Source organism: Epinephelus moara, chromosome 3 (genome assembly GCF_006386435.1).
Source record: "Epinephelus moara isolate mb chromosome 3, YSFRI_EMoa_1.0, whole genome shotgun sequence".
In the NCBI taxonomy this organism is placed as follows: Eukaryota; Metazoa; Chordata; class Actinopteri; order Perciformes; family Serranidae; genus Epinephelus; species Epinephelus moara.
Window position 1 is genome coordinate 13,831,779 of NC_065508.1, and position 13,998 is coordinate 13,845,776.

Genomic DNA, 13,998 nt, shown 5'->3' on the forward strand with positions numbered 1-13,998 from the left:
GTGGATCTAAAAAGGCTGCTGTTCCTGAGTTTCCAGCCTCGTGTGGAAACTGTGTGTGACTTGCAGATTGTTATCGAACATTCTTGCTATTTTTGTTGTCAGGATATGAGAGATTTCTGTCACCTGACGTTGTCTAGTGGACCTTTGGCTTTACAGCACGCTGACAACAAGTTAATATTCGGCAGTATAAAAAGATATTCACCCTAATTGATGACACTCCAGTCTAATCTCCACCTAAAACAGTGTGTCTGCTTTGTAACATCACTGTATTCATTGTATTAAATATAATAATAATGTGGGCCTTTAAGCCCATTACCTCTGAAAGATGATTCATTATTCAAAATGTTATCGCTGCTTCCGTCAGTTATTTAATTGCAGCTACACTCAAAACCTTTTTATCTGAGATCTTGGCAATGAAATTAAAAGTACGGACACCAGACAAGAGAGCTGCGTTCATTTATTGATATTTAGAAACCAGCAGCTTGTAGAATTTTATTATTTCTCATCCACACCACGCGGAGAGAGAGCACGTTAAAGAGCGCAATTCATTTAAAACCTTTTGCTGCGGGTCTTCAGGTGTTTGAAAAAGCAGCCTTGAAGTCCCATATTCATTTTCAGCCAACGCAGGCATTAATAACATTCTTTATCACGTCTAATAATCTGGACCAAAGGAGACGCACAGAGAAGATGTGAAGCGTGAATTTCTGTGTGAGATAGTGAACGAGACAGAGGGAGACAGAGAGGGTGAGGCAGCGTGTAACACAACACGTGTGCTTTCAAACACCACCTGGTGTCCTTCTGCGTGTCTGGCTGCTCTTCGCTGTGTGTGTTTGAAGCTTAGACCTCGACACCACTGAGGAGCAGAAGTGCGTGTGAGGGACTGACAAACAGACTGGAGAGACAGCCAGAGAGACAGTCAGAGGACAAACAAAGGGTCTCATACTCTAAATGTAAGATTATAACGTATACAATAAAGGGATTCGCCCCCTTGCAAGTTTTCATGCTTTATGGCTTTGTAATATTGAACATTGATTTGTTTGGTGCTGTGGATGTGTCTGTTTCAGTTCACAGTTACAGTGTCAGCATCATAATTCATCAATAGGTTTTGACATGGTAATTTAATTACAAGTTGAAAGACAACCGTGTCTTCAGTATACAAATGATTAATTAGCTTTTAGTGAATTGCACATTTCCTCACTCATCTGAACTCTTCATCATTTTTCAAAAGTGCTGTGAAATTTGGGTTGTAAACATTTAAAAGTTGAATTTATCTTTGAGGATCCAAAAGAAGAAATTCTATCAAATGTGGAATAAACGGATCTGATTTATAACCCCAATTAAAACAGAATTTGTATGACTCCACTGACGTTTCATCTTCCTTTTCCCTTCTTGATGGGAGCAGCAGAAATGTAAGAGTTCTAGTGTATATAGTTAAGTGTGTGATGGACATATATAAGATAGGTATACACAAAAATTGCAGTTGGATTGAGTTGGAAGTACACATAGGTCTGTGGGTTGTATACATGTGGATATTAGCCTGGAAATCCAGACCCAAATCTAGAAAGATTTAGGGTCTGGCTATGAGTAATGCAAATGGCCCAACTCGAGGGACGGCACCAAGCATGCATTTGAAAATATCACTGCACGCAATTGGATAACACTACGACCAATCAGAACAACAGACGGGGTGAAGTATCCAGAGCGCTACCAGCGGAGCTAACTGGTAGATTAGACTCTTGCTGTATCCGGTTGGCAAAACAGCAAAAACGTCCTTCTTGCAAAGGAAATATTCGAGCACCGTCTTCTGTTCCTCTTTTAGAGAAAAAGCCAAGTCTAACTCGTTCATTGTAGCGGCCAAAGCCGTTTCAAACAACTGGTGTTCATCCGTAGCCATCTTGCAATGTTTACTGACTGATTCCGGACTTCGTCGTCGCAGCGCTGTCGTCATCTGTTTAGCTTGCCTCTGGCCCGCCTATATCAAATACACCGATGTGATTGGTGCTGCTCGGCTCCAACGGCATGGGTAATGAGCATCATTACTGATTGCCAGAGTGACTCGCTGAGCAAATTCAAATTGTGCTCTCGCGAGAACTCTGGATTTCCAGGGTATGTGGGTGAATATACATTAGATTCCGATTATACATGGGTACTCCTGGAAGTGAAGATGGAGGACTGAAAGTGTCAGGTGGCCCCCGGCCGATATGGCTCTTCCTTTTTTTCCTGCACATATGTGCATGTATATAGAAACTGGAAAAGAGTTTTGTGTAAAAAATATCTAAAGGACTTTGTTCACTCTATGATAATGCCTTTTTCAGATAAATTTTAAATGGAAACAAAAGAAATTGGGGTTGTTTTTAGGGCTGGGTAATATATCTTTTATAGAGATGATATGAGACTTGATCATCTTAGATTTTGGATACTGTAATAGTGTAAGTGTTGCCTTTTTTAATTATATATGCTGTATTACAGTAAAGTGATGTCATTTTAGATGATTTAGAAGAAGAAAAAGAAGATATACTTTATTAATTCCCAAGGGCAAAGTCTTAGGGCTGCTGTCAAACTGCGCCTACTTTGGGCTGCAAAAAAATATATCTTGGATGCGTTGGTAGAATGGGCAACCAAGAAAGGACGGCAGAGGAGATACCCGCACACCAATGCAACTGGGCTGGACAGCCACAAAGACCGTTCACAGGCTGAGATCAATGCAAAAAACGTTTCAGTCCTTGATTATTATCAGTGCTCCACTGATGATAGTCAAGGACTGAAACGTTTGCTGCTGTTTTAATTAACTTTTTATTACTTTTTGCACTTTGAGCACCCATTTCTGTGCATCGATGTTCTAAATAAATCAACTTTTTTTTTGCATTGATCTCAGCCTGTGAACTTTTTTGTGGCCGTCTAGCCCAGTTGCATTGGTGTGCGGGTATCTCCTCTGCTGTCCTATTAATTCCCGAACAAAAATTCAGTTTTTTTCACTCTCACTCTTATACACACAGGCCCGAAAGACACACACATGCACAAACAGAACCTATATGTACTTGCATTACATGGAGAGATTTGAGAGTGAGGGGGCTGCATTGTTTGAGGTTCAGTGCCTTGTTCAAGGGCACCTCAGCAGTGCCCAAGAAGCAAGGTAGCACCTCTCCAGCTACCAGTCCACACTCCATACTTGGTCAGTACGGGCACTTGAACCGGCGACCCTTCGTTTCCCGGGTCCATTTCATTGGTCCGACAGCCCTTTGGTCCGACATCCCATTAGTCCGACAGTCCGCGGTGCTGAACGGCTCCCGGCGGGTGTATTTCTACCTTGATGGTGCGCCGCGACCAGCTCTGGGTCAGCTGGGAAAGGCTTGAGGCAAAGCAGGCTCACGGCTTATGTGTTTGTCACTTTCTTTTTCATTTTAACCCACACCATGATCTTTTCCTAACCCTAACCAAGTGGTTTTTGTGCCTAAACCTAACCAGACCTTAACCACAGGGCATCATGATGATTTCGGAACGGACTTCGGAACAATGGGTTTAATATGGTCGGAACAATGGGCTGTCGGACCAATGGGCAGTTCCCCCTTCCCCAAGCCAAGTCCCTGTGGACTGAGCTACTGCCGCCCCAAACTGAAGTTACCAGACTATTATAGCTGTTCTATGATTTGCCTTTACCCACTTAGTCACATTGCTGATGATTATCAAATATCTCATTGTGTAAATATGTTGTGAAAGCACCAGTAGTCAACCCCACAATGTCATCGCAATGTCAGTATCGAGGTATTTGGTCAAAAATATTAACACAGTGATGTCAAACATATTGATTTACTGATACACACTGATTCTGAATATTTGACACAATTCCAATACAGGTTTTCTGCAATATTGCCACACCAGTACCAGCAGTGGTGTAGTGGAGGGGATACGCAGGTATACAGGGCATACTCACCTCCTTTCCTGGTCATTTACCCACCTATCAGCCAAAAAGCCACTAGAATATAAAAGAGAGTTACCCACTTCCTGGGTACCCATCTACCTACTGGTCCACCCACCTCATCAACTACCACCATGACACAGAGTACCACATACAATTATTCTGCTGTTCTCTGCTACTAACCGAGGAAAGACAGGAAAGACATGGCCTTGTTATGTTTGATTTTTTAAAATTGTATGCTTTCAATGTCAGTTTTCCCTGTGATATCGAAAACAGTATCAAATACTGATAATTTCCAAGGTATTGCATTGAAGCTTGAGATTCTAGTATTGTGACAACATTGAACATATAAGTTAGAACTAGTATAACTATGCATTTGTAATGCTTCAAAAAAGTTGAAATTGTTATATATCTAACCTTAAAACTCAAAAAACCCTCATAACTCATGTCTTGAAACAAAGCATCATAGTCATTTGATGTGTTGTTAGTTCTCAGCCCGTTCGCTGCATCACAGTGACAAAGGTGTAAAACCTTATTATATTTCTAAAACTGAAATGAAAAGGAAACAATATTACTGCAAATTGTGGATGAAATTCAAAAGAAGTCAGATGATGAAACGAAAAGGACCGTGAAACTTTTTAGTCTGTGTTTTACCTTCAGTATTGTTTTATTAGAGGAGACGAACACTTTGTCTCGTCTCGTCTGTTTTCAGAACATCAGCCTTCTGAGAAATATTCTGAATCAATTTAGAGACGCAGTATTAACAAACAACTTATGAGGCTGCTTCCCGGCACAGGTGCAGTTGAACTCTCCTGCCTTGCTCTTATTGAAAACATCAAGTATGTGCTGTTGGTATGTTTGGTCGGTGAATCATGCTGTAGGTCTCAGTCTAATATAGTCGATGAATCATAGGTCTTTATCTAATGCTGTACACAGATATGAAATAATAATTCGCTTATAAACGCGAAGTGAAGAGAATGAAAACGTGACACTTAAATGCATCATTTTATTAGGAGTTTCAGCTCATTAAATCTGAGGAGACAAATTACATCTTCCCTTTTTCTGACTGACCTTCGATGATTAAACAACTGATGAAATTGCAGCTATTAAGTACAATTCAGTCACATTGCAGTTTCAAGGTAACAAATCTCTTTGGTATCACACTCATATTGTGGAGAGTCTAAGTGACGTTATGTTCTCTCAGGTGTGTGTGTGTGGGTGTAGGTTTTTGCGTGCCAGCCTGACATTGTCATCACTTGAGCTTCATTCTGTGATGATCTCACAACCCCAGCTGAGGGCCTATACAGACCTAAAATAATGTGAGAAAACAATTTGCACTCGTACATACTTTCTCTGTCTCGCCATCTGCCTCCCTGCTCTTCTCTGATGCCTCATGTCAGCTAAAATTAACAGAGGAGTGCAGATGGTGTCAGCAAGCGTCACTCCTGCTACTTAGGGGTCTCACCTTTCTCTTTCTGTCATGAGCAACTCCGCATGACGGGAGAGACTTGATGGTGAAGTGCGCGGGGCGGCCGACCCACACATAAATCCAGTCTCCAGAGGATCAGCTGCTGCTGGCTGTGACACTCTGAACTGCGAGTGCGTGATGTCTGCAGCCTTCACAAGTGTACTTTCTGAAAAACAGATCAGCATGGGGAGCGTAACAAATAACAGAGACCAAACCAAATAACAGAGGCTGCAAGAAAAACAAATTATGGTATTGATATTTGCACTAAAGGCAAGATAATGACATGCCTCCAGGCAGCTTCGTGTTTATGAAACAGCATTGTGTTTGAAAAAAATCCACTCTTATGTACTTTCAGCCATCAGAAATGTGTGATGTTTGACTGTGTTGTGCCTATTATATAGGACCAATTGTCCCCAAATATGTGTTACGAGGCATAGTTCTATTAAACTCATTGATTTTGTGTGCTGAATTTCCCAGAATACCTCTTGACAGCCCTCATAGACCATGAATGACCTTCCAGGTATTATCACAACCTATTTGCCAGAATAAAGACATATTAAATTCGTACATTTAACATGTAGTGGATATGCTGAAACTTTCCATTTTTATTTTCATGTTGTGACAAAGCTGTGGTGATGTGTGCTTATGTTAGAGCACACAAACCATTTGGTTAGGGTTAAACATCATGTTGTGGCTGAAAATATTCAGTTTGGTTGCTACAAACACAGCTGGAAATGTCACTGGTCTCGAGCAGTGGTCTGCTGTTTCGCAGCTGTCTCGCCTACGTGTCACACCATCCACCATCCCCTCCTCCTGCTGAGGAGAAACTCAGCTCATATACATGTACTGACTATGTAACTGTAGAGATGCTGATATAAAATGAAACATACAAATGTAACATCCATGGTTTGCAGAAACATACAATGACAACATTTCATCCTGGTGACTGGGCTGATTATCATATGTTTATATTCAGAGCCACGTCTTTGTCATCTTACATGTTCCATTTTTATTATACAGGATGTGTATGATCAGGTGTAGCTCTTAAAATAAAGATGTGATGATATACATGTGAAACAGAGCACATACGATAAGCAATGTACAAGTAAGAACGTGATTGGCCGGTCATTTTAAGGAATTCCTTACCCTCAAAATGATTACTTGTATATCAAATAATCATATGGATTTGTGAAGATATGTTTGTCCTGCATGCCTCCACAGTGAACAATTAATCTAAAGAGGGAGAAATTTCTTGATAAACTGGAGTAAATCAAGCAATCAAACTCTTACACAACTTTTGCAGTAAAGTCTCATTCATCCACTGTTGGTTCCATTCCCCCCACTACCATACTATACAGTATGCCAGAAAAAGATTCAGTGTGTCCCACTCCCAATACATAGTTTGTCAAATGCAGTATGCCAAAGATACCAGGATGTTCTACTACGTCCGATTTTTCAGTATGCAAGCCAGCATGCTTTTCTGACTATTCTGAATTCTCTGCACAGCAGGAGATACGTCACATCCACTGAGCTGCAAACAGATGACAGCTGATTGACAGCTATCAGAAGTCGCAATGACAGATGACAGCGCATTCATATAACTGATGACAAGTCAAAAAGTAATAATAGGAATACTGACTGTTTAAGTGAACAAATAATCATAAATATCACAAACAACAATAGGACATAACTGAAAATAACAATGACAGAACTGCAGATGTAATTTCACTGTCGCAAATATAATGTTAGAATCTACAATTTGTGTAGTTATAACTTTAAAGTTAAACTTTGTACATTGCAAAGTAACAACAGCAGCTCTCAGGCTTGACCTCCGTCCCTGGCGAACTCAGTAAGTGGAGTTTGTTTTATCTCCAAGGTAACAATTATAAAAGCAAGAGAGTCAAAGTTCAGGGTGTCATGTTATGAGAAAGTAGTACATCCCGATTGTGTGCCTACTGCATGCAACAGTACATACTTTTTAAGGGCAGCTGCAGTACATACCAAAGCTAAAAAGAAGGTTTAAGAACTTCTGTTTGGCCAGTAGTAGCCTAATTTACCTGCATTTATACTCGATCATTCCACAATCACTGTGAGGCTACATTTTTTTTAAAATGACATCAGAATATATAGCTATCCAGCACATCGCACAGCTGGAGACAGGCAGACACATGAGGTCCTTTTCCATATTCATTACCAGCGCAGCTTTCGTGTGCAGATTCGGGCAGCCATAGTGTTTAACACAGCAGGTGGGGATGAAGCTGAAAACACACCATTGTTTGTGGCTGCACTGCATTCTGGTCAAATTGTATCATAAATGGATGTCTCTGTGTACGTTAGTGTTGACTGTCGATGCAAGAAGCTTCTAGAAAAAAAAACATCTAACCAACCGCCAACCCGATCATTAAATGGCCGACTGGCTCTATCTGTCCACATTCAACCTTCAAGCTGCTTTGCAAATACCTCAGCTAGCACTGATATCAGATGATATCAGATCACTGCACGATTACCATCACCAAAAGATAGATAGATAGATAGATAGATAGATGCATAGATGCATAGATAGATAGATAGATAGATAGATGCATAGATAGATAGATAGATAGATAGATGCGCAGATAGATACCTAGATGCATAGATAGATAGATAGATAGATAGATAGATAGATAGATAGATAGATAGATGTGTAGATAGATAAATAGATAGATAGATGTGTAGATAGATAACTAGATGCATAGATGCATAGATAGATAGATAGATAGATAGATAGATAGATAGATAGATAGATAGATGGATAGATAGATAGATAGATAGGTTGATAGATAGATAGATTTAGCTTGTTCATTGTGCGCCTTGTCTCTTTTTCACTCCAGATATGAGTGCAGGGCAGAAGGGAGTGTGTATCCGTAACTGTACAGAAAGAGCAGCTACACCAAATGGATAGTGGAGAGACAGCCAGAAGGCGTCAGGTGAAGGAGACAAAGCGAGAACAGAGAGAAACAGAGATGATTTAAAAAGCCATGGGTTATTTTTCCCAATATTCTGATATATTTATCAACATGATATCAATATATCATTTTTAAATCGTCAGTACTGGTATATTGCAACACCCTTAAGATTTATTCTTTTTTTAAATTTTTTATATGTATTTATTTATAAGGACAACCAGTGTTGTGCCAGTTAGCCAGCTGGCTAATTTTCAACGGCAGTCCTTTGGCGAGATGTTTTGAAACCAATAAAGGGATAAAATCCACAGGACAAAGGCAGTATTAAGACATAAAGACAGCATTGACTACAGCAATTAGATAGAACAGGAGCCATGCAAAGCAACAAGCAGCAGGAGAGTGTCAGTACAATGCATTAACACAACAACAACAAACAGCATGTTGGCACAGACAGACATGCCAGCAACATGAAGCACCAACACACAGATTAGCGTTACATTCAGACATGCAGGGTAGAAATAGAAAGCACACATAGATAAAAAACAATAGTCATTATGCATGGTCAAATACACTACTAGCAACTTCACATCTTCTATCTTGGCCACATAAATGCAGGAATAAGAAAAGGCTTGAGTACAGAGCATGCTGCCTCTATAGCTGTTGCTCTGGGTGAACATTTTAGTTCAAAAATAGCAGCATTTGTTTCTTGAGGATGTTTGGACAAGGAACAATAGAGCCTTCAGAATCCATGTAGGACAGACTGCCTCCCCTTCTGACCATCCCAGTCTCACTGAATGACTCTATATGTTCACTCTCTCCGTAAAGCTCTCACTCCCAGTCTCTCTCCCAGTTCAACATGCAATTCTCCTCTCATGGATGTAAATAAACCATCAAATATTAAAATCATATGTTTTTTTCTGCCTCTACTCTTCCGTCTCTCTCTCTCTCCCTCTCTCTCTCCCTCTCTGTCTCTCCGGTGCGCGTCAGAGTTGCGCAAGCATCCTCCCCGCCTCCCGGTGTAGTACAGCTCTGCTCCGTCTCTCCCATTCACCACTTTACTATCACACTCGGACGGAGCGCGTGCAGAGGTGCTTTTCTTTTTTTGTCTTAACCCCGCGTTGGATTATCACTGTGTTTTTCCATCATGCTGGAAGTGGAAGGTAGGAACCATAAAAGCAACAATTTTATTCGGCTTTTTACGTAACCGGCGTTTGTCATCCTCCCTCCTGCTCCCCGGCAGCGCAAACTTTACGCTCCTGCTCGGGTCATATGTGATAAATGAAGGGTGTTTTCTCCACGGATGTGACTTTGATTACAATTGACTTTGTAGTGTGAGATATAATGAGAGATGTCTCTGAATATTAACGCTAACCGACTGTTGTGTAACCGGGAGGAGTCTCTGATGAGGAGTGACGCTGATGCTGAATTTCATCAATGAAGATGTCCAGGAATTGCTTCAACAATAGCAGAGTCTTCTCATTTTTTTTCCCTGTTTGGAAAATAAGAATATTAATGTAGAGGCAGCCAGTGCTATTTTAGTCAGCTGTGGGCTTTATCTCCTTTGTCTTGAATAATTCAGAAAGTTCTTTGATCTCGGCAGGGGAATAAACATTATACAGTGAAGGTTGGACCACTTTGCTCCCACAGGTTTCACTTCTCTGCTGCATCAAGGAGAATAGCCTCTGAGAATGTATCTAGGTGGAGACTGGAGATGTTGTTTACATGCAGCAAAGGGCTCTAAAATGTCAGTAACATAAAAAAAATAGGCTGAAAAATGCCAGAAAATAATGAATGTGATGATATTTCTCATTAAATCTACATTGGATGTTTTAAATTCAGATTTTTTCTTGTAAATCCTGAGGAAAAGTTGCATTTTTGGTCATACCCCAGTTACTTTTAATACCTCCCCCCACTCTAGAAGCCATAATTTATTAAACAAGTTGAAGTTCACCCATCCACACCATTAAAGCTGATTTCCAGAGCTCCTGATTGGCCTCCTGGGTGCACCAGCAGCTTCTCAACCTCCCCAAAAAATGACATACACCTCCAGTCAGTCTCACTCTGTCAAGCCATTTTTTTGTCTTCTCCAATTACTGCAGTTTCTCAGACCTGTATGTCAGTCAAGGCAACCTTGAGTTGACTTGAGGTGAAGCAATGTCTTGTTGCCATGAGACAATAACCCGTGATTTCAGTCAGACAAATAAACAGGCTTGTGTTTTTTAGTGTGCAGGTTAATGATGCTGTTAGGCTTTTTTGGAATCGGGCTTTCGCTTGACCACACACAGGATTCGGGCGTAGCGTTGATTAATGTAATGTTCTTGTTTAATGAGGTGACGCCGTTGGGTTTTTTTGTGCTGCAGCTGGAAAAGTAGACCGAGCTGAGGTCACAAGTGCACCGAACAGAGGATCTGGTTGAAAATGAGGACAGCTTGGTGTTGTGTGTTGGCTTCCAGCTATGCACCCGAAGCCTGGAACATGCTGTAATTATTCGGTGCACATATGTTTAAAGGTGCGGGTTTGACTGGGAGATTTGAACAACAAGATTTTGGCTGAAGCAAAAAAAAAAAAAAAAAAAAGAGCAGTGTGGACTTCAGTGCTCTTTGGCTTTCTCTCTTACTCCCCCTCTTGTCCTCCTACTCCTCCGCCTCATTCATGTGAATGGATAGATGCTGAGGGCGGAAGTGTGGGCTGCTGCTAGACACTCTGAAATAAAACTGCTTCAGAAAACATTCACATTTAAAGGATCATCTGTTTCAATATTTCTCACCCATCTCACGCGCCCCCTGCTCCATTTTCTCTCTCGTTTTTCTCCCTCCAGTGAATGGGACGCCGGCCAGTCAGCTGTCCACTCCTCATTCGGGAAAATCTCCCAGCCCCTCCCCGACCAGCCCGGGCAGCCTCAACCGACGCCGGGTAAGACAAGAGTACACACTCACACGCACACTGATAGTCACCCATAACATTTAGTGGCTCTAAAACTATAACACACTCCCTCTATGTTCTCAGGAAAAGGACAAAACGGTGACTGAGCATAGGCCGACCACATCTTAGAGTCGCTAGAAATAAGAAGAAACCACAACATCCCAACATCTTTAGTGTCTCAGAATGGGGTGGGGCGTTGACCTTTGACCTCACGCAGTGCTGCTCTGGGATTCCAAGAAATGCAGTCTCATGTTAGAATCCTAATGTTACAACTATTATCCAGTGTTAATAGATTTTCAAGGGCAATTCCTCAATTCACTGATTATCTGTGCACGTTCCCACCTATGCTGACCCATAGCTCCTCGTGGAGAACTCTATCTGCCTTTGGTAGCTGACCACTGAACGATGCTATCACTGACTTTTAGAGATCTGTCAGTCAGTAATTTGTGCAATATCTGATGGAAAAATGAGACTGACGGTTGGTTTGCATCCTCTGTTAGCCACCGAGCAGCGAAAGCAAACAAAAATAAGACCCAATCAGTACCGACAGCTGATTTAGGATTACTTTTTTATCATGTCATGTCATTTTGTACATGTCCTTTTGTGAAAAGAATTTAGAAACATTTTATACTAGTAAATCAGATTATTTCAGTCATCTTTTTATCATGTATTTGTCGCTGACCTGGGTTTTTAAAAAATCCCTGTTGAGACATTGAAGAATCAGAACGTGTTTTCTGTAGCTAACAGGTCTGAGATGCAAACACACTGTAACTCAATAGGAAATACTACTGTGCAGAGAGAGAGCATGCAACTCAATCAGGGAAAAAACCCCCCTTGAATTCCACATAAGAGAGTTCATGTGCAGGGTGTCGTGTGTGTGTGTGTGTGTGTGTGTGTGTGTGTGTGTTCAAGATCAAAGTATTTGTTAATCCAGTTCTTGACAGTGACGATGGCGAGCTTTTAATATCAGCCCCAAATCCTAATCAGACTCTGTTTTCTCGCAGCAGCTCTTTAATTTGCAGGAACTCTTAAGCCTGCTGCTGATTTAGTTCCTTCTCCTGCGTAAACAAACACTTGCACGCTCGGTTCACCTCACCCTCTTGGATTTAAATACACACACACACAGCTGTATATGTGAACTTGTCGTGTGTTTAAATGGCTCCCGCCTGCACGTGTTTTCCTCAAGGATACTGTGCATGTGTGTGCCACTCTTCCACCTGACAGCAGGCGTGTAGCCGTGATTTATTCTGCAATTATTTAGCTATTTATTGGTGCCGCCACAGTGCTTTTTTTTAGGGAAGAAAAGGCAAGAATGTGGTTGGAATCAATATGTTTGAATAGGACACAATGTGAACAATATCTGTACATAAATGAGTGTGTATGAGCTGAAATCAGCACAGCATAAAGAATTCATCTCTTGGGCTCAGTGGCAGTCAGTCTCGTGCTGCATTCGATGTGCCAGGGAGAATTAATGGGTGGTGGAGAGTCTGGCCCTTAGGCTTCTGAATCCATCAGCGATGAGGTTATGATGATGTGATATGAAGGTCAGCCAGGAACAGATCAGGAACACGTCAGATTTGGGTTGTAGCTGCTGAGAACAGAACAAGGTGCACTGGAACTTCCACAGTCGTCTGTGTAATGGAAGTGGGTCACCATAGATTTCAGCGTTGAAAGGGGGGAAGAGGTTGGCAAGCGCACATTTATGAACTCTTTCTCTCTGTCTGCTTCACTCTGAGTGGATACAATCAGGGCGGTTAATATAGAAAATTACAGCGCCCATTTTCTGCTGCTCTGTTCCTTCCTGCCAGATAATGGCCACTATTTCAGAAAGGGATCTGAAAAAGTCGGGGTTACAGAGGTGAAGGAGGGCTAACTGGATGTAATGAGAAAACGTAAAAAAAAATATTGCCCCCATCCTCTCCACATTCAACCGCACTGTCCGCCTCTTTGGTTCCGTCCACTTTTCTCATCACACATTAGCCTTCACAAATTAGCTTTGTAGTGCAATCCTGACCTCTGTGATACTGGCGTTAAATTCTCGTTTTACAGAGTCTCACAAGCGTGTATTTCTCAACGAGAGATTATTCGGGTCTTTGTACTGGCTGACACTCTGTGCTAAGCCTGCAATGGCTTGGCTGGGAGGAAGGGAGGAAGCCTCGCAGTCCATTATCTCTCCTCTCCACTCTGCAGCTTCACACTCTTCAGCCATATGATGGTGTAATTCTCTCCTCCACTTCTTACTTTTTCTATCCGCCCTGTTAGCAATCCTCCCTCTGTCCCTTCCCTTCCCTGACAGTTTCTAATTTCACTCCATCTCTCACCCATTCTCACTTCCCTCCCACCCAGCCAGCCCGCACCCCCCCCCACCCCCACCCCCCCCTCGCTTCCCCATATGAAAGGGTATTAACTTCACAGGGAGAAATTATATTCCATCATTTCCCTTGTAGATTAATTCTAAGCTTCTTTGAGAAGTAGGCGCCAAGTTTCTGACACTATATTTGCACATTCCCGCTCCCTCTCTGTCACCTCTGTGTAAACATGCATGAATAATCACAAAGTAGAGTACACACACTCACAAATCCTTTTATTGTTATGCTCACAATAGCAAGCGAGTAACTTCCTCACCCTACCTCAGTCTAACCAAACCACAACTCAGAAATGACCCTTTTCCTTCAAATGAAACATAAATTTTACTATCAGTGTTCTTAAAAGAGCATCAAGGGCTTAAAAATAACTAAATTCTTTTTGAA

At 41.6% G+C, this 13,998-nt stretch overlaps 1 protein-coding gene across 6 annotated transcripts in view; it reads left to right on the forward strand.

Moving 5' to 3' along the window:
- dclk1a (doublecortin-like kinase 1a) overlaps nt 1-13,998 on the forward strand; it is a 65,936-nt gene that overhangs the window by 35,415 nt on the left and 16,523 nt on the right. For 4 of the 6 annotated variants that reach the window (XM_050040701.1, XM_050040704.1, XM_050040702.1 and 1 more), the window contains one exon: nt 11,145-11,239. In XM_050040701.1, coding sequence (XP_049896658.1) covers nt 11,145-11,239 — 95 coding nt within the window. Of the gene's footprint in view, nt 1-8,631; nt 9,487-11,144; nt 11,240-11,332; nt 13,622-13,998 lie in introns of those variants that run through there. The other 2 variants (XM_050040707.1, XM_050040706.1) reach the window with 2 other exon arrangements.